The sequence below is a fragment of the Amaranthus tricolor genome, chromosome 9 (assembly GCF_026212465.1).
Source record: "Amaranthus tricolor cultivar Red isolate AtriRed21 chromosome 9, ASM2621246v1, whole genome shotgun sequence".
NCBI classification, from domain to species: domain Eukaryota; kingdom Viridiplantae; phylum Streptophyta; class Magnoliopsida; order Caryophyllales; family Amaranthaceae; genus Amaranthus; species Amaranthus tricolor.
Window position 1 is genome coordinate 18358262 of NC_080055.1, and position 19545 is coordinate 18377806.

The 19545-nt window shown below is 39.4% G+C and overlaps 1 protein-coding gene across 1 annotated transcript; it reads right to left on the reverse strand.

Annotated features, from left to right (window-relative positions):
• Positions 1-7547: 7547 nt before the first annotated feature.
• Positions 7548-14055, reverse strand: LOC130823331 (uncharacterized). The gene is made up of 5 exons (XM_057687949.1): positions 13425-14055; positions 13184-13307; positions 12337-13114; positions 12175-12244; positions 7548-12092 (listed from the first exon to the last, which is right to left on the reverse strand). Exons 1-5 carry the CDS (start codon positions 14053-14055, stop codon positions 8626-8628), a joined length of 5070 nt encoding a protein of 1689 aa, XP_057543932.1. The 3' UTR covers positions 7548-8625.
• Between the last annotated feature and the right edge of the window lie 5490 nt (positions 14056-19545).

Below are 19545 nucleotides of genomic sequence, written 5' to 3' on the forward strand. Positions count from 1 at the left end.
CATCATATACATCAAAAATATTGAACGAGTTGAACAAATATCAGAATCAAATATTATAATGGCTACCCAAAATCAGAATATCAAAACAATAATCAGAATATCGGAAAATGGTGATGAATCCATGTAGATCTTCAATAAGTACCAAAAATGGCTGAATAAATCTGTGACAAAATCGAAAAAGGCAAAAAAAAAAAGTACCAAATAGCAAATACTGAAATTTGCGAAAAATAAGTACCAAATCTATGAAAAATTTGCGAAAATGGTGATGAATATCAGAAAATCGAAAATGGTGATGAACTAAGATGACAAAATCGAAAATGCTAAAAAATTAAATCAGTGACAAATATCAAAAATTGCGAAAAAAAGTAAGAAGATCTGGAGAAGAAGAAGAATGGTGATGAATTGAAACAAACTTACCCAATTAAAGAAGTGAAGAACTAAAGAAGAAGAAGAAGAAGATCTGAAGCTTGAAGAAGCAAGATGATTGTGTCTGGATTGAAGAACGCAGAAGAAAGAAGGCAAGAAGATCTTCAAAACACCACGAGTTTCTTCGTAGATCTAGATCTGGATTTCAGAAATTGATTTTGAGTTCAATTTTTAGGGTTTTTGATTTTGATTGGATTGTGATTTGGGGGAAAATGAGTGAAGTTAAAAATTGAGAAAGATTGAAGGCGTAGCACGAAAGAAGGAGGAAGAAGACGGCAAGGAGGAAGAACTGATTTAGGGTTTTCAATTTTTCTCTTTTTATATTTTAAAAAAAAAAAACAAACAAACCAGATACCGGGTACCCGGTTTTCCAAAATTCGCGATCCGTATCCGACCCGAATACCCGGTTTTAAAACCGGGTACCCGACTCGGATTATTCGAATTTAGGAAACCGGGTAATTTATTCGCTTTTAAAAATCGGAAACCGGGTTTTCGGATCGGGTTTTCGGAATCGGATATTTTTGAACACCCCTAATTCAAAGGTTAGGTAGTGCAATTATCATACAATCTACTAAATTATAAGTATTTTGTATCAAGTATACAATGCATTTTTGAAAGCACTTTATGTTAAGTGTCACACTTATAATATTAGGTTGTTGTTTTGGAACTCATCCCTTCATCTTTGCTAATGCAATCCGAATTTTCCATAAAGAGTTTTATTTAAATTGGTTTTAATTGTAATAGAATAATTGAGATTGACATAGACTCTACAAATTCATATTAATATTAATATTAATAATGTATTTTTTAGCTTTATAAGAGAATATAACTCATAAATTAATGTAAGGCTAATCAATGTAAGGTTATTTTTTTTAAACACTCTCTTCAAATTCCCTAATGCAGTGCAATATAAATTGAGAGTTTACAAAAGTAGACTAATAAAATTAAAGTAATATACATTAAAAGTAACTCATGCAATTTAATTTTAACTTATAAATTCACAACAAAAAAGTCATCAAAAATACCCTTAGTATGTATTACACAAACAAAATACACATTTGGCAACATCATATGTGGTACGATTGTAGATTTTTCAGCTTCTACTACTTTTAATGGTCATAAAAAACATACAAGTACACTAATTTATGTATTTCTTATCAAGATATGATTCTAGCATCCAATTTAAGAGGTAATATACAATCATATACTATTCAACTATATCACTATGCGTGATAACATTATTAGCGTTTTAATTTAGTATTATAATTAAACTTTGTATAAATTTACTAATGCTTAGTTGATTATTATCATGCATATTCAGGAAGTAGTGAAAGATTCTATATGAGAACATTGTTGAATTTTGTAAAAGATCCTACATCTTATTAATCAAAACAATTTATAAAAAAAAAACAAAAGTAAATATACATCGTGCAAGACACTGGTATAATCTTAGTAAATAGATAAACTAAGTTAAAAATTATAATAAGTGATTTATCTAATTTTTTGTAAGCTCAGCGGTAATCTACAATATTTTTTTTCTTAGAGAACATGTGTTTAATGTTAATTTGTTATATACTTTCTCATATTTTATGAGAGTGAATATGCAACCTCGGGTCTAATGTTAACAGTCACTTTGTTTGAAATTGTTTCGGTAAAGAAACGAGGAAGTGCAAAAGACACTTAAAATACCTGGAGATTGATGGAAGAGTGATCAAGTGAAACGGTTTATAAGAGAAAGCGACTTGAATTCCTGCAATACAATACGTTAGCCTTGTCCGGGGGGTGATCTCCCGGAAAACCCCTCCGACGCTCAAGTTAGAACGTAGATCGGTAATTAATGAATGACAGATTGTAGAATGAATGCAAGAAGGAAGGTCGGGATTGGGATTGCTAGTGCTAGTGCTAGAGTTTAGGAAGGCTAAGGAAGTAATGTAAGCAAGGATACTAGGAAAGCTATTTCAGATGATCCTCCCTCCTTGATGGTAGCCTCTATTTATAATGGTGAAGAAGGGGAGTTATTTCTGAGAAGAAGTGGACTAACATGGGAGTAGTGGGAGTAATGGGAGGTGGACTGGTCAGGGGAAGAATGGACAGTTATTCATCTGAAGCAAGGAGAGCCAAGCATGTATGAAGAGTGGAAGGTGGTGGGTGGTTATTCTCCTTAAAAGGAGGATAGCCACAGGAGAGGGATGGCAAAGCTTTTAAGTATTCTGGAGGTAAAAACCCATGGGCCTGCCAAAAAAGAAAAGAGGTCCAGCCAAAAAGCCTATTGACTAAAAGTAAAAGTCAAATCCCGAAAGGTCAAAGGGTATTTTAGGGATATGATGCTAATTATTTAATTAAAAACAATACCATGACATTTAGCCCCACGCATGAAGGACAATATGAGGGGAGAGTCCCGACGCCCTGAAATATCTTCCTTTATGCGGATAAATATGCACCCATCGTAATTGATTTAGTGAAGGGACACGATCATAGAGAACATACGAAAGCCCCATGAGGATGAACACATGCCCAATCTGGCGAATTTTCTGATGAATCATGAAAGTTGAGTTTGAAAGCTTTGAATCGACTGTTCATATGCCAAATTCCGAATTGTAACGAAAAAGATATGACCTTTTAAACTTGTCAGGCAAGAACACATTGAATACGGGTCAAACGGACATATGAAGCCGCGGCTTGAAGTATGCCGCGAAGTAGCCCCAGACGTGTTAATACATCAGCGAAATAGTGAATGTGGGATCTAGATTCCGCGACATCATATTTCGGCCCTTGCTTTCACTGATATTTGCAGAAATCAGGTTTTCAACAAAACACCCAAGGAGGGTCCGACTTATCGACTGTGCGGATTAAATCAACTGTCTGTTTTAAACTGATACCGCGTAACGTCAAGGGTATTTACGAATCAGATTCTCGGTAATGACGCGGCATTTCATTCTTCTCAACATTTTTACCCCTATGGTTGGACTATGCCGCGAACTAATAGTTTGCGTGTAAGTTCAGCACGGGAATCCTCCTTCAATACTTAGAATATTTTGAGAAAGAGAAGGACCACCTGGGGGTCCGACTTATCGACCACACGGATATCTTTAAAAATATTCAGTACTTGGTCCAAGCAGCCCTCTTTATTCCAGCATGATACGGAATGAGCCCCAGAACTCGCATCTTCGATCCCACGGACACACATGAGAGGTTCTATACTTGGAATTTTTTTTTTTTTTTTTTTTTTTTTTTTTTTTTTTTTTTTTTTTTTTTTTTTTTTTTTACTTGGATTAGGGTCATTTGGGGGTCCGACTTATCGACCATACGGAAATCCTCTTAAGAAATTTTCATGTTTCCTTCCATCACATTTCATTTGTCGTGTCCATAAGTCGGACAGCTGAACGTGTGACCTTCATTCTTCAAATGATTTCCCTTTCAGGAGATTCAATTTAGGGTCAGACTTATCGATCCTGCGGACATTGTCTGAAGGACTTAGAATAATTATACATATTCTACCCTTCCCTGAGAGTCCGACTTATCGACTCACCGGCTGGATGGTTTGATACTTAAACAAATTGATGATGTTTGCTCTTTTAATTGAGGGTCCGACTTTTCGACCTCCCAGCTAAATTCAAGGATTTAACACTTAGAAAAGATTTGCAAAATCACCCCTTCAACTAGGGTCCGACTAATAGACCTCACGGACATTATTAAACACTTGAGAAGAAATCTATTGGCTTCCCCTCATCGGGAGTCCGACTTATCGACTTCCCAGCTTTCATTTGGAATTTCAACTTTTCTTTCAACTGTTCAAACCCAAAGTGAAGCATTTATTGCTGTTATAAATAGGGTAGTTGGAATAGTTCCATCTTACCTAATCTTCATTAACTCTTTTCAAATCTTCAAATTGCAAGAGAGAAAGTAGAGAGAAACGTTCGGACAATCCTCATCCCTCCTTCAAACTTCTGACAAATCCTTCGAAGATCTTCAAGGTTTCTGACAGATCTTCATCAAATTTCTGACGAATCTTCACATTTCTCTAAGGTATTCAAACTTTTCCCAGATTTTTCGAATTTCTTCAAGTTATTCTTCAAACTGTTCTCGAATTTCTTGAATATCTTCAATCTGTTCATGAATGCTAGCCTAGAACTTTGAATTTGTTTATGAATCTAGTCTCCATTCTTTACAAGTTTCGACTTTTACTTTATTATTATCATGGATGTCGCGACTACTAACTCAGACACCAACCCTACTAACTTGCCGGAAACTCCTTTGATAGTACGTAGGCGTCTTAATAAAAAGGGTTTACCAATGGATGACTCGGATGAAAGTAGTTCAGTGAGAATTACCCCCCATTATGAACCAATAAAAGCTGGGGATGAGTCGTCCGTATCTCCTATATACCCTCCGGAGATTATGAAAACTGCTCCTTGGGAAGTGAGCATTGCTTTCTTTCCAAATTACTTGCCGCGAATAAATCCTGACCTAGAAGGGTTATTGTATGTAGATATGGAAAACCTTGAAGGATCAGCCGAGTCTTCAGGAAGAGAGAGTGCGGCGCCAGCGCCTCCTCCATTCTACATTCCAGACGGCGGGCCTCTAAATTACTTTATTGACGTACAGACTAAGAGAGATCTAGACAACCGTCGGGAGGCCATCTCTCAAAAATGGGGTTTAAAAGATAACATAAATATTATTACCCCGGGGAATTATGACACCGTTAGGTTTCCCCCTCCACATTGTATAGCCGTATACTTCCCTTCTTTTGAATTAGGGCTTAGATTTCCTCTTCACTCGTTTTTTAGAGAGGTGTTAGAGTTTTTGGACGTCTCAGTGCCCGAGTTATACCCGAACGCCTGGGGTTGTATGGTGGCCTTTTTGATCTTGTGTAAAGTTTTGGCCGTGCCACCAACACTCACAGCTTTTAGATATATATTCAGAGCCCGCCTATGTAATTCCCAATCATACGGCTGTGGCTGGATTACTTTCACCCACCGTCGAGGACTGAAGATAGTCCAAGACCTCCCCGATAACCAGAAGGGGTATAGGACAAAATTCGCATACTTATACAACTCAGAGGGATGGAATATCAAGACCTCTTTTGATATAAAGCCCAATCTCTCGGGTTTTAATAATGGGATCCCGCAATGTTCCTTTAACGATGCGGTGATCATAGAATATGCAAAGATGGACGTTCAATTGGGAAGGAAACCAATGAACGTCCAACTTAATTGGATACCTGGTCGTCCTGAGCTGGAGAATGAGAACCTCCTCTCAGCCTTCGGCATTAGCTTGGCTATCGATCGGAGTAAGAGTTGCCGAGTTTCTTCCTTTCCTTTTCTATAGTACGTTTGACTGTTGCTAACTCATGCTTCTACAGGGATAGCCAAGCAAAATCTTCGAGCCAAGAGTCCTGAACTAATGAAGAAATTCAGCGTTCTGAGACTTGCTTCAGGGGCCATCCAGCGGGCCGAGGATAAGCCTCTTCCCCTTCCTCCAAAGGTATATCTCTATACAAAGTTCTGTTGAAAAAAGATTTTTGTTGATTCTTCCTAACTTCTTCTTTTGTAGGACTCGGCAACCGTGGAGAAGGGTCTGGAGGACGTGCCTTCGGAGCAAGAGGCTCTCCGTCTTCTTGAGGAAAGAAAGCAGGTTCATATCCCCGATGAATCTGAGAGGGTGGTTCCTCCTCAGACGAGGGGTGCGACAAAAAAGAGTGGGAAGAAGAAGAGGAAGCGGGATTCTTCTTCCCACAAGGAGAAGTCGGCAAAGAGGCCCTCCGTGGGCGCGGTCCCTACCGCCCGGCCCCTCCAAATAAGGCCAGTTGAAGAGGAGACCTCGCCCCTTCAAGACTCTCCACGGCCATCTTCAGATAAAGGGAAGGAGAAAATGGGGGAATCTTCCGCGGCTCCCTCCTCTCAGTATGCCGAGGTTTACCGTCGCCGGGAGGTTTCCCCTTTTCGACGCGACACACCCTTTCCGGAGCTGGGGCATAAGGGCTTAGTAGTCCGCTTTAACAGGGCGACGTCCAACTTAATCAGCAAAGTGGACGTCGACCTTTTAGAATCTATGCCCCCCCGTGATAGGGTGCGTCAAGCACAAGCTTCGGCGGCGGAGGTAATAACTTTTAAACTCAGTAATATGATTATTTTTTGCTTCCAGATTTCTTTAATAATCGTTCCTTTGCAGGCGTTCATACGGTTGGCCTTTGAGCTCGACGCCAACCGTCAAAGTGCCGCGGACCAGGAAACCATGGCCGCCCTTACCTCCCGCTGCGAAGAGCTGAACGAAGAATTAACAAAACTGCGGGAGGACCTGCCGAGCCTCAAAGAAAAACTGGCCAAGTGCTCTGAGCTGAAAGAACGCTTGGTCAGAACCGAATAATGGCGGGAAAGGGCGAGGAAGCAGCTGGATCAGATCGTTGAGAACTTGGATGCTGCTTCCACCAGGTCCGCGAGCATCAGCCATGAGGTCGGCTTGCTGATGGATACTCATGCCAAGCTCGTTCATCAGAACCAGCAACTAATGCAGCAAGTGTCGGCCGATTCTTCCCACTTCAAAATGATTCTATCTGCGGCTAAAGTATACAAATTGTGCCTAACCAGGAAGGCCCGGATAGCTCGAGATTGGCTTCTCTCGGATGAGCCGGAAGCGTCGAAGTTTCTCGGAGATCTGACGGCCGAGATGGTGAAGGCCGGAACCATGATTAGTGACGAGAAGTATCGTCTGGCTGCCGCAGAGTTGGGCATGGATTTTACTTCCCTTCAGCAAACTGCTGAACAAAAGGGGAGTGAAGCTTTGTCCAACCTTGCTCCTGTCTTGGACGGGGAGTCGGCGGTACTGGTCGACACGGTCTGGGACGCGGCCGAAAAGAGGGCCTGGTCTGAAAAGATAAATGCCGAGGCTGAGAGGGAGGCTTTAAGTCTCGACTTGGAGCAGCTGGCTCTCTCTTCTCCTCCGGCGTCAGATGTCCCAGAGAACTTGACGCTCTCCAACCTGGAGGTTCTATGCCTTGATCTATCGAATCTCATTATTGACGAAGGCCGGAACCTCCAGAGCTTGTCCCGGGAGTTGTCTGAGATCGGGGTGGAGCCGTTCAATGTTGAAGATTATGTCAGCTTCACCCCGAGTTTTGAAGAGGGAAGGATCGAATCCCCTCCGCCGCCGGGTGAAGATGTCGAGGCCTTTTTTGACGATGTATAATCTTGTATTTTAGTAACCTTGTTTTTTGTAAACATTCAACTATATTTTGAATATTCGATGTATATATTCCTGATTTTTTTGTGATATCCATGCTTCTATTTGTTAAGCCGTGGCTTCTTTCTTCTGAGGCCGCGGAATACTACTTAAAAGACGTGATTTTTCGATGTCACGTATAGGCGACGTCAAGGAAATTTGGACTTAGAATATTTTCAGCCTTCAGACCCCAGTAGGGGGGTCCGACTTGTCGATGTCCCGGTCGCGGGTAATCTTTTTGGGAGACTTGGATTTTCTTTTGAACTCAAGGACCCCAAACTGGGGGTCCGACTTATCGACGTCCCGGTTGGGAAACATCTTTTGGAATATTTTGAACTAGGGGACCCCAAACTGGGGGTCCGACTTATCGATGTTCCGGTTAGGAAACATCATTGTAAAGACTTAGAATGTTTTGAACTAGGGGACCCCAAACTGGAGGTCCGACTTATCGATGTCCCGGTTGGGAAACATCATTGTAAAAACTTAGAATATTTTGAACTAGGGGACCCCAAACTGGGGGTCCGACTTATCGATGTCCCGGTTGGGAAACATCATTGTAAAAACTTAGAATATTTTGAACTAGGGGACCCCAAACTGGGGGTCCGACTTATCGATGTCCCGGTTGGGAAACATCATTGTAAAAACTTAGAATATTTTGAATTAGGGGGACCCCAAACTGAGGGTCCGACTTGTCGAAGTCATAGGTTCGTTAGTGACTTAGAATAACTTGATAATGGGACCTCTCTCAAGGGGTCCGACTTTTGGATATTACTGATTTAATAAGATTTGCAATAGATTTTTACCAAATAGTTGCGAACATAGGTGCCAGATAATCTGAAATTGAAACTTCTGTTATAAAGGATTGATAAGAATACAAAAGTGAATTCGAATGACAACGCAACTACGTTGCGGGATGAGTGTAGTCGCGGATTGATGCTGCTAACACTGATACTAGTAACTGATTGCCCCTTGCAAATTTTATTAAATGTAGAATTTCTTTAGGTGGTCTCCATTCCATGGACGGGGTAGTTTTTTCCCTTTCATGTCTTCTAGTTCGAAAGTTCCCGGTTTGATGATGCGGGTGACTTTGAAAGGGCCGTCCCATTTGGCTCCTAACTTTCCTTTTTCCACGATCTTTCCCGTAGCTTCTATTTTTCGAAGGACCAAATCACCCATTTGAATGCGTCTGGTTTTTACGTGGCGATTGAAGCTACGGATGATCTTCTGTTTTTGTGCTATTGATCTCAGCATCGCGTTTCCTCTTGTTTCCGGCAGCAGATCTAAGTTTGCTCTTTTTCCTTCTTCATTTTCGTCGTGTGAGTAGTAGGTGACCCTTGTAGAGGGTATGCCTATTTCAACTGGGAGCACGGCTTCAGATCCATATACTAAAGAGAAAGGTGTATGCCCCGTTGCGTCTTTGATGGTTGTTCGGCTTGCCCATAAGATGCCTGGTAGTTCTTCATCCCAATTACCTTTGACTCCCTCTATCTTCTTCTTAATGCCATTCAGGATCTCTTTGTTTGCGGACTCCACTTGACCGTTAGTTTGCGGCCTGGATACTGAACTGAATCTGATTTGGATGTTAAATTTGTCGCAGTACTCGATAGTGTTCTTGCTGACGAACTGCCTTCCATTATCTGTTATGATCACCCGGGGGATGCCGTACCTTGTGATGATATTTCTCCATATAAACTGACAGACTTGTTTGTCCGTGATTGAACTAAGGGCTTCCGCTTCTACATATTTTGTGAAATAATCAATGGCCACAATGATGAATTTGCGTTGCCCTTTTGCCGGAGGGAAGGGACCAAGGAGGTCCATGCCCCACTTGTCGAAAGGCAAGACGGCTTGTATGGCAGTCAAGTAATTAGACGGCTTCCTTCCTATCTTTGAATGGTATTGGCATTCAGGACATCTCTTGATCAAGTATTCCGCGTCTTCTCGGAGTGAGGGCCAATAATATCCACTTCTCAGGACTTTCCCGATGACAGTTCGCACTCCCTGATGTATACCGCATCCTCCTTCATGTATTTCGCGAAGGATATAGTTTCCTTCTTCAGGGGATACACATTTCAGGAGGGGGTGTGTATACGACTTCTTGTAGAGCGTTCCTTCGTGGAGTTCGAACCATCTTGCTTTCTTCTGGAGCGTATTGGCCTGGCTTTTATCTTGGGGAAGCGTCTGATTTCGCAAATATTCGATGTACGGTTCCATCCACGTATCTGATCTGTCGATGGTGTTGACCATGAAGTTGATGCTGGGATTAGGAAGTACTTCCCAGATAATGTCTCGAGCCGCGGATGTTTCTGCTGAGCTGGCCAGTTTTGCTAGGGAATCAGCTTGTGCGTTCTGGGATCTTGGAATGTGCTCCAATGTGAACTTGTCGAATTTTTGAACAAATTCTTTCACCTGCTGCAAATACATCTTCATGCTATCATCCTTTGCTTCGAATTCTCCGTTGACTTGTCCCACGATCAATTGGGAGTCAGAGAAAGCGGACAAGTTTTTCGCTCCCGCTTCGTAGCAAATTCTCAATCCCATCAATAATGCTTCATATTCTGCCTCGTTGTTAGATGCTGCGAACTCGAACCTGACTGCTCTTTCCATACGGACCCCCGCGGAAGACATGATGAGGAGTCCAGCTCCACTAGCTGATTGTGTTGAGGACCCATCTACATACAACTTCCACTTCTGATTGGGTTCAGGATGACAGGGGAAGGTACTTTCAGCAATGAAATCAGCCAGAGCTTGAGCTTTGATTGCCGTTCGAGGCTCGTATTCGATACCGAAATCCGCTAGCTGGTTTGCCCAATCTGTGACGCGGCTTGACTTGTTTTTTCCTTCCAGTATCTTTTTCAAAGGTTGATCAGTCCGGATGATGATCTGATGGGATTGAAAGTAGGGCTTCAATTTTCTGCTTGCCATAACGATTGCGAATACGACTTTTTCGACTTCGCCGTAGTTTCCCTCAGAGCCGCGGAATGCATGACTCACGTAGTATACGGGAAACTGTTTCTTTTCCCTTTCCGCAACCAGTACTCCGGATAACGAATACTCGGAGACAGAAACATATAGGACTAGTTTCTCCCCTTTGATGGGAGAAACTAGTTTCGGTAATGTGGACAGATGTTCTTTGAGTTGGCGAAAGGACTCTTCTGCTTCTGCTGTCCACTCGAACTTCTGTTGTTTTATTGTTTTAAAGAAGGGGGAACATTTATCCGCAGACTTGGAAAGGAATCTTCCGAGAGCGGCTATGCACCCCGTGAGTTTTTGTACTTCTTTCACTGAGGTGGGGGATCTCATGTTTTGTAAGGCCTGGATCTTATCGGGATTTGCTTCAATGCCCCGCTCGTCTACCAGAAAGCCGAGGCACTTACCTCCGGTAACTCCAAACACGCACTTGTCGGGATTAAGCTTCATTTGGTGTTTTTGAAGGGTAAGGAAGGTTTCTCGTAAGTCCGCGGCGTGCTGACTTGCTTGTTTGCTCTTTGTGATCATATCATCCACATATACTTCTAAATTCCGTCCAATCTGAGATTGGAAGACCTTGTTGACCATCCTCTGATAAGTTGCTCCCGCGTTTTTTAATCCGAAGGGCATGACCTTGTAGCAATAGACCCCTGTGCTAGTAATGAAGGCCGTGTGAGGTTGATCTTCGGTGGCCAATGGGATCTGATGATAGCCGGCGTTGGCATCCATGAAGCTTAATAATGCATGGCCTGCCGTAGAGTCGACCAGACGATCTATCTTTGGAAGTGGATAATCGTCTTTGGGGCATGCCTTATTCAGGTCCGTGAAGTCGACACACATCCTCCATTTACTATTTGGTTTTTTTACCAGAACAACGTTGGATAGCCACTCTGAGTATTGGCATTCTTTGATAAATCCGGCTCTCAATAACTTCTCAACTTCCTCCTTTGCGGCCTCAGTCCGCTCTCTTCCTTGATGTCGTAGCTTTTGTTTCACGGGTTTATGGCCTGGTTTGATGTCAAGTTTATGACACGCGACACTGTTAGGGATGCCAGGCATTTCTTCCGTGCAAAAAGCAAAGACGTCGCGGAATTCAGCAATGGTGGCCACTATGTCCTGCTTGACCGTGTCAGGAAGATCTTTCCCTATCTTGATTTGTTTCCCCTTGAACATATCTACTTCCTCGTATCGTTCTATGGGGCGGGGCCTTTCATGCGTGTTGGGATTTTCCCTGTATACGCTCATGACAGCGGGGACCTTGTCTTCCCTCTTTCTTTTTGCAGGTGTCTCGGAAGACCTGCGCTTCAGGGTGTTAACGAGGCATTGGCGAGCCGTCACCTGGTCTCCTTTCAGAATGCCAACTTGCCCGTTATCTGTTTCGAATTGCAGCAGGAGTTGATGGGGAAAGATGGCTGCCTTGATCTTGTTAATGAGTGGGAGCCCCATGATGGCATTGTAGGGAAAGTTGAGATCTACCACTGTGAACCGTATGGGCATGGTACGGCTTTCATTTTTCTCCCCTACCCGTACGGGGAGAATGATCGTTCCCGACGGAATGACCTGACTCCCTCCAAACCCAATCAGTGGTTTGTCTAGGGGTTGCAAGTGCTTCTCCTCGAACTTCATCTTTCTCAAGCATTCCATTGTAATAAGATCAGCCGTGCTTCCCGTATCTACCAGCACCCGTCTGACTTTCATTTGCCCGATTTTAAGAGTGACTACCAGGGGGTCGGTATGGGGTTGTTGCAGCGGCTGGGAAGTCGTGGCATCGAACTTCATGACCGGTCCTTTAGATGCGGCCATGGGAGGTCCTTTCAGCAAAGTGTGGACGCTGTTTTTTGCCGCGCGGATAGTGGGATATTCCTCAGTGTATCCCCCAAAAATCATGTTGATAGTTCCTTGGGTGTCGGAACTTTCGCGTCTGGCTTCGTTCCTCTTGGGGGATCGGCGTTTTTGTTGCCATGGCCTCCTTTCCCCTTCTCTTCCAGCATCATAATCTCTCCTGTTGATGAACCTGGACAGTTTTCCCTCGTCAGCCAACTGATGCAAGATGCGCTTTAGTTCGCGGCATTGTGCCAGAGTATGGCCGTGTTCTTTGTGGTAGTCACACCACAGATTATAGTTGCGCCTATCAGAGGGGGTGGTAACAGGAGGTGGAGCCGGCAATTGATCTCGAACAGCGAAGAAAATGTCCCTCCTGTTTCGATTGAACATTGGGTCGTTGCCTCCATCCCCCAGATTCCGCGTCCTAGTCTCCCCTCCTGCTACATATACCTGTCTGGCTCGTGGAGGTCCCATATCAGACGGTGGGCCAGGACGACGCGGCATGTAATTCTTCCCCCTCGGAGAATGTTCCTCTCTACGTCGTGAGGATTGAAGAGAGGATCCGGCTTCCTTCTTTTCGGATTTACGCCGTTTCGGGTCATGGGCCTGACATATCTCCGAGGCCGTGACGTAGCTTTGGCATTGTTTCATGGCCTCTGCATACGTTTTTACTTGACTTTCAACCAACTGGAACTTCAGCCGTTGAGCCTTCATTCCGTTGATTAGGGCGTTTAGCGCAACTGACTCCTCCAAATCAGTTACTTCCAGCACTGCCTCATGGAATTTCTTGAGATAAGAGGATATGGATTCTCCTTCCAACTGAGTGACACTAAGCAGGTGAAAGTTTGATTTCTCCTGCCTTTTTGAGGCTACAAAATGGCCCAAGAACTTGTCCTCTAGTTGGGCAAACTTGTGGATGCTTCCTCCGGGAAGGGAGGTGTACCATGTCAAAGCTACTCCTGTAAGAGTAGTTGGAAAGAACTTACACCATAACGATGAGTTGGTGGTGTATAACAGCATAAGATTCTTATACGCCGTCATGTGCTCCTGTGGGCATGACGTGCCATCGAAAGCAGCCATGTTTGGTACCTTTATTTTCCCGGGATTGGGAGTATTTAGTATCTCCATGGCCAGGGGGGAGACTAATGATATGGGTTCTTCGGGGAGGACACTCTTGGTGGCCTCATTCCGCGGCATGGTGGCGGAAATGAGGGGGCGGCTAGAACCAGCGAGTTCCGCCTTCTTTCTTTCCTCCCTTCTTTTATCTAGCAGGGACTGGACGCTCTCGGACGTTTTTCGTTTTTTGCTCTCTAGGAAAGTTCGAGCATCTGGAGTGGCGGTTTTGGAGTCGCCATCTCGTGTATCTGTGGTGCCAGGGTGTGGATAAGTCTTGGACCTTTCCCGCCTGTTCTTATTGCGTCTGCTGGAGTGGGAAGTCCTCGAGTTCCCTTCTTGAGATTCATGGGATTTTGGTATCTCAGGATGGGGCTCGATTCGTTCCTCCAGGTTTTTTATCTGTGCAGCCATATCTTCCAGTACTCGTTGCTGAGTAGGGGTATTGTTTATGACGGCACGAAGTTGTTCAGAGAACGCGGCCGTGAGATTTCGTGCTAGCATGTCCAGATCACGACGGGTCACAGCTTGATTGTTAGCGTGACCTGCGGAAGTGTCTGTATCTGTGCTATGCACTGTTGCAGTTTGTGTAGGATTCTTTTTAGGAGCCATGACTTTTTGTTTCAAATCCCCACAGACGGCGCCAAACTGTTTCGGTAAAGAAACGAGGAAGTGCAAAAGACACTTAAAATACCTGGAGATTGATGGAAGAGTGATCAAGTGAAACGGTTTATAAGAGAAAGCGACTTGAATTCCTGCAATACAATACGTTAGCCTTGTCCGGGGGGTGATCTCCCGGAAAACCCCTCCGACGCTCAAGTTAGAACGTAGATCGGTAATTAATGAATGACAGATTGTAGAATGAATGCAAGAAGGAAGGTCGGGATTGGGATTGCTAGTGCTAGTGCTAGAGTTTAGGAAGGCTAAGGAAGTAATGTAAGCAAAGATACTAGGAAAGCTATTTCAGATGATCCTCCCTCCTTGATGGTAGCCTCTATTTATAATGGTGAAGAAGGGGAGTTATTTCTGAGAAGAAGTGGACTAACATGGGAGTAGTGGGAGTAATGGGAGGTGGACTGGTCAGGGGAAGAATGGACAGTTATTCATCTGAAGCAAGGAGAGCCAAGCATGTATGAAGAGTGGAAGGTGGTGGGTGGTTATTCTCCTTAAAAGGAGGATAGCCACAGGAGAGGGATGGCAAAGCTTTTAAGTATTCTGGAGGTAAAAACCCATGGGCCTGCCAAAAAAGAAAAGAGGTCCAGCCAAAAAGCCTATTGACTAAAAGTAAAAGTCAAATCCCGAAAGGTCAAAGGGTATTTTAGGGATATGATGCTAATTATTTAATTAAAAACAATACCATGACAGAAATCTTTCATAAAAGTCTTAGCTTCTTTGACTCCTTGATTATATGTAAAAGTGTACCTGTTGTGTATCCGATAATATTATTTTTGATATTGACACCCCTATTTTAATTTGTTCAACTTTTGATATTGACACCCAACTTTAAATTTGTTAGTCATACTATTTTTTATGTGACTAAAAAGACTCTCATATACTTAAGTTTTAATGGTCTAAATTTAAAAGGACATAAATATATATATATATATATATATATATATATATATATATATATATATATATATATATATATATATATATATATCATGAAAATTTAAATTTATGATATTTCTTTAATTTTTTATTCTCTAATCCTATTCTATTCAAATGGTTCATTTAATTTTATACACTTGTTGATGTAATTTACCTAATCATGTTTTATCTTATAGATTGAAAATAAAGTACAAAATAAAAGCAATTATTAAATATTGTTAAAAAGTAAAATAAACTGAATAATGTTAACAGACTCTTATAATAGATTCTAAATAAGTCTAATATAAAAAAATAAGATAAACACATACACAATCTCATATTTTTATTTGCTAGTTAGTCTAAATTTCATTTTAAAAATATTGTAATCGAAATATTTTTATGTTTTTAAGTAAAAAGTTCATCAATATAAAATATATTGGTAAAATAATTAAAATATATGCTGCCAAGAGCTTTATAAAATTTAGAGATGTTGAGCAGTTAATCCTTTGATCATATATTGATGTTCACCTAAATCCTAGAGTTCAACAAAATAATTATACTCTCTTTGTTTCTTTTCAAATATCTAATTTTAAAAAAAATATATCATTGCTTAGTTACCCATTTAAAATTAACCTTAATTATGTTCGTCGATCTCTTCTTTTTTGGCCATAAGCAACAAAATGCAGAGCATAAATACTTAATAAAATAGAGGCAATCAAGATTCTTGTGTACTAAAAGATGATATTTTTCAGGAAAAAAACATGCATAGGACAACTACAGAAAGAAAAAGAGAGAGAAATTCAAGTGTAACCAATAGATTATTGAAATAGATGAAGATTTGCAAGCTTACCAGTATAGATGAGTTAATGCAGCATTCAAGTGTTGATTGAATTGAGCAGTGAAGGGTAATATCCATGAACAGTGAGAGATGTAATGAGAGTAGAGAGAAATAAAGAAGAATAAGGGAAATCGTTATAATGTTTGCTTGTTTAAAGTGTGTCAACGCATCACTTGACCGTCAACTAACGATTCACGTTAAGTGGTAGTGTTTTGAAAAAAATTATGTCATATGAAGTAGTTTTTTGCAAAATGTGCTATTGAATTGATATTTTTTTGTAACGTTTTAGTTATACACACTAATCGCTATTAAGTATGAAAAATATAAATATTTGACAATGAATATAGAGAAAAATTGAATAATATGAATGATATCAAAAGTACATTAAAATTATGGATGATATAGAAAAATAGAAAATAATAATCAATAACTGTGATTTTTAAATTATCATACAAGACAAATAATATATTAATAAAATAAGCGAAAAACTAAAAGATAAATTACAATTTAAAAAATATCACATTATCAAATCTCTCGACATAGGTGTAATTTGTCAAGTTGGCAAATAACAGTTATTAACCAAGAGTTACTCAGAAAAAAATGCTAGACCATAAAAATAAAAATTATACATAATAAGTGAAACATATTAAAATAGCAAATTAAATCAAATTCCTTATCAAAACCAGTAAAACAGAAAATGTAAAACCCATCAGCATGTCAAATGGGTGAAAGAAACGCTCCCAGGAAAAAAAATAATAACGTAAGATTAATATTTTTTTAATAGATTATAAAAATAAAACTATGTAAGAATTATAATCTTAGTCAACTCGCCACCCAGCCATATTCATTTCTCATAAGCCTAGCGAATCTGGCAATAGCGGATGATAATTACGCAATGTTTTGTTGACACGCACAACAGCACAAACCATATAAGGTGTTATATAATTTACTGTTAGGTTATTAGGTAGTTAATTAATCGTTAGTTAATTCATTTGATTTGTTTAATTAGGAAAGAGTAGTGATTGCCATGGAACAGGTTGAAACCTATCTCAATTCGCTGAAAAACTATCCTGAACTGGAACAGTCTGGGATAGGTTTTGAACTGGTCCAATCTGCAATTCCGTGAAGTCTTTAAAATCTTAGCTGACAGGTGGAACAGACCTGTACAGTTTGAATAGAACCGGATAACGTCCAGTTTCACTTAATTGCCCAAAACTAGCTAGCCGTTGGATTTGAGTCATTGGAGCCTTACTAGCCTTTGGAACAAATATATATATATATATATATGTATATGTATATATATATATATATATATATATATGTATATGTATATATATATATATATATGTATATATATATATATATATGTATATGTATATATATATATATATATGTATATATATATATATATATGTATATATATATATATATGCATATATATATACATATATATATATATATATATATATATATATATATATATATATATATTTATACATATATATATATATATATATATATATTTATACATATATATATATATATATATATATATATATATATATATATATATATATGATGCATTTGACATTCACATTCTCACCATCTCCTTCTACTCTTTCTAACCTTTTCTCTACTGATCCTTTCAAATTACTTACTTAATTACGCAATTATTATTTTGATTACTTACTCTCTCTTATACTTAGTTTGTCTTCCTTCTTCAAAGAAGGCACAAAAATAGTTAGTAAGGTGATAAAATCATTAGGAGGATCAAGCTCCAAATTAAAGGCTAATTTGTATTCCAAATGGATCAAGAACTCCATCAGTTAGTAATTATGAGGCAAATTACCCAAAAGGGCGTGATTAAGAATTGGATGATTATGCAATCAAGTGGAAGAAGACTTGAAATTGATGATGATGAATAAAAAGAACCATCAACCCCTACTGGGGTAATTACATTTCAAATTCGATTCTAACAATCACCAACAAGATCATGAAGACTCCAAAAAGCATAACCAAAACAAGGTTGTGAAAAATATGTCAATTTTCAAAAATCGATTAGTTTAAGTGATCAATTTTAGTTAAATATAAATTATTAATTGTTTATGTGTTGTAGTATTTGATTATAACTTTACGCTTTGATTTAGAAGAATGAATAAGAGGAACCGATAAGTAAATTTTTTCGGCAATGTCCCCTGCAGTGGCAAAGTCGTTTCACATGTGTGGATGTATTTTTCAAAGCAATCAAGCAAAAATACATATGTTTTCATATGCATATGTCAAATTTTATCAAGGCGTCAAATTTTTAGCTAAGGTAAATACTTTTTAAGTTTATACAAATGGTTTCTATATTTGATAAAGTATGTACTAAAAATTCACTTGTCGTGTATATGCGATCTTTCAACAAACATTTTACAAATAAACACTAAATAAAAAAGGAGACTCATTCAACTAGCGGGACCGCAAGTGAAAGCCAACAAACACAACTAGGTGGGTGAACGTGTCAAATGTCTTGCGGAGGTATGCCTTTTAATTATAACCGTAATGAAATAATTGATGAAATTTCTAAATATAAGATTAGTGATGAGATCTCATTCAACCGTGGTGAAAGCTAGGCTTATGAGATGATTTTTTCAATACAAAAGCTTTGCAACCTCGGTATAGAACGGTGACTAAGAACACTCTTAAATTTTGTACAATTAAATTACATCAACTTAAACATTATAAAAAGGAAATGCTTAAATCTTTTGACGGTATGGTTAGCTTAAAAATCAATATTTTGTCTACTCTACATAGTATGCTTTAAGTGTGGGTAATAGTACACCACAATTAGTTATTCAAAAAAATTGTAACCTTTGAAATAATGCTCGAAAAACATAATAGTGATAAATAAAATCAAGATTAATAAATATATGTACAGAATGAAATTTTTTATATAAGATTTTACTTATTCCGTGGATAATACGTTGGTTAATATTAGCTAATAAAACTTTTATATGACAAACATGCTTTTAATTTGATCCTAGGTGGTAGATTATTGCATATAAGATATTGTGTTCATGTTATTAACTTATTTGGCCAAGATGATATTACACAATTAACTGCTTTAATAGACCACATTAGAAATATAGTTAAGTTGCTTAGATTAGGACAAGTAAAGAAGAGGAACAAACAATTATGTAAGAAATATAGATTAAGACACTACATTTTGAAGCTTGACCCATAACTTATTAAAAAAGGCTTTTAAAAATCGTCCCGCCTTAACACAATTATTTAATAAATGTACAGAGCAAGGTATAAAAAATGATGAATGGAACTTGTTATAGGTGTACAAAAAATATTAGAAACGTAAGATCATGCTATTAAGATTTTTTTTATTTGTACGAACATAAGATTTACTTAGTAATAAGGGAATGTATTACTCATTTTTACAAGCATGTTAACCACAATAACGATGACATTAATGAATTCTTAAGGATGTTACTCCCTCCATTCTTTAATCTTTGTCCACTTTGGGTTTTCCACACATATTAAGAAAAATAGAATCTTTTATTATAGTGGGTCTT